The sequence below is a fragment of the Salvelinus sp. IW2-2015 genome, unplaced genomic scaffold (genome assembly GCF_002910315.2).
Source record: "Salvelinus sp. IW2-2015 unplaced genomic scaffold, ASM291031v2 Un_scaffold7788, whole genome shotgun sequence".
NCBI lineage: Eukaryota > Metazoa > Chordata > Actinopteri > Salmoniformes > Salmonidae > Salvelinus > Salvelinus sp. IW2-2015.
Window position 1 is genome coordinate 4,987 of NW_019949048.1, and position 1,639 is coordinate 6,625.

At 50.2% G+C, this 1,639-nt stretch overlaps 1 protein-coding gene across 1 annotated transcript; it reads left to right on the forward strand.

Annotated features, from left to right (window-relative positions):
* The first annotated feature begins 215 nt into the window (after positions 1-215).
* Positions 216-1,076, forward strand: LOC139027157 (uncharacterized). Its single transcript, XM_070442315.1, has one exon. It carries the CDS (start codon positions 216-218, stop codon positions 1,074-1,076), a length of 861 nt encoding a protein of 286 aa, XP_070298416.1.
* The last annotated feature ends 563 nt before the right edge of the window (positions 1,077-1,639 follow it).

Genomic DNA, 1,639 nt, shown 5'->3' on the forward strand with positions numbered 1-1,639 from the left:
TATTCCCACCCCTCCCACCTCAGATATCACACCTCCACCTCAGATATTCGCACCCTCCCAACCTCAGATATTCCCACCTCCTCCCACCTCGATATTCCCACCTCTCCCACCTCAGATATATCCCCACCCCTCCCACCTCAAATTATTCCCACCCCCTCCCACCCATATTCCCAGCCCTCCCAACCTCAGAATTCCCACCCCTCCCACCTCCAGATATGCCCACCCTCCCACCTCAGATAGTCCCACACTCTCCCACCTCAGATATTCCCACCTCTCCCACCTCAGAATATTCCCACCTCTCGCCACCTCAGATATTCCACCCCTCCCACCTCAGATATTCCCACCCCTCCCACCTCATATATTCCCACCTCAGATATCCACCCCTCCCACCTCAGATATTCCCACCCCTCACCACCTCAGATATCCCCACCTCTCCCACCTCAGATATTTCCCAGCCTCTCCCACCTCAAGATATTCCCACCCCTTCCCAGCCTCGAGATATTCCCCACCCCTCCCACCTCAGATATCCCACGCCCAGATATTCCACAACCCCTCCCACCTCAGATATTCCCACCTCTCCCACCTCAGATATTCCCACCTCTCCCAACCTCAGATTTCCCATCCCCATCCCACCCTCCCACCTCAGATTTCCCACCCCTTCCCACCTCAGATATTCCCACCCTCCCACCTCAGATATTCCCACCCCTCCCACCTCAGATATTCCCACCCTCCCACCTCAGTCCCAATCCCTCAATATTCCACCTCCCACCTCAGATATTCCACCCCTCCCACCTCAAGATCATTCCCACCCCTCCCACCTCAGATATTCCCACCTTCCACCTTCAGATATTCCCACCCCTCCCACCTCGATCCACTTTCCACCTCTCCCACCTCAGATATTCCCCACCTTCTCCCACCTCAGATATTCCACCCCTCCCACCTCAGATATTCCCACCCCTCCCACCTCAATATTCCCACCTCAGGATATCCCACCCCTCCCACCTCAGATATTCCCACCTCTCCCACCTCAAGATTCCCACCCCTCCCACCTCAGATATTCCCACCCCTCTCGATAATAACATGATCTTCAGCCAGTCTCTAGATAATAAGTTCCTTCAGCCAGTCTCTAGATAATAAGTTCCTTCAGCCAGTCTCTAGATAATAAGTTCCTTCAGCCAGCTTCTTAGATAATAACAAGGTCCTTCAGCCAGTCTCTAGATAATAAGTTCCTTCAGCCACCAAGTCTCTAGAATAATAAGTTCCTTCAGCCAGTCCTGAGAGAATAAGTTCCTTTCAGCCCGAGCTCTAGATTAATAAGGTCCTTCAGCCAGTCTCTAGATAATAACATGATCCTGTAGCAGCGGTGTCCAATGGTGCGGTCGTCGACCAAAAATGTTAGAATCTCTCCTGTCTGCCACGACGAAAATACTGCTGAATGTATCATTTCTGGATTTTTTTATTCCCTCAGAATGTCTAGCTTTTATTTTGGTGGCTGTTAGTTCTCAAAGATGATCTTATTTAAAAAATATATAGCTCCATTTTTTACTATGTTTTACCATCCTCAAGTTGTAAAAAGAAAAGGTTGACATAGGCAAAAGAACACTTAGCTGGCCCGCCCAAGACTTTTCTATGCAGAAAA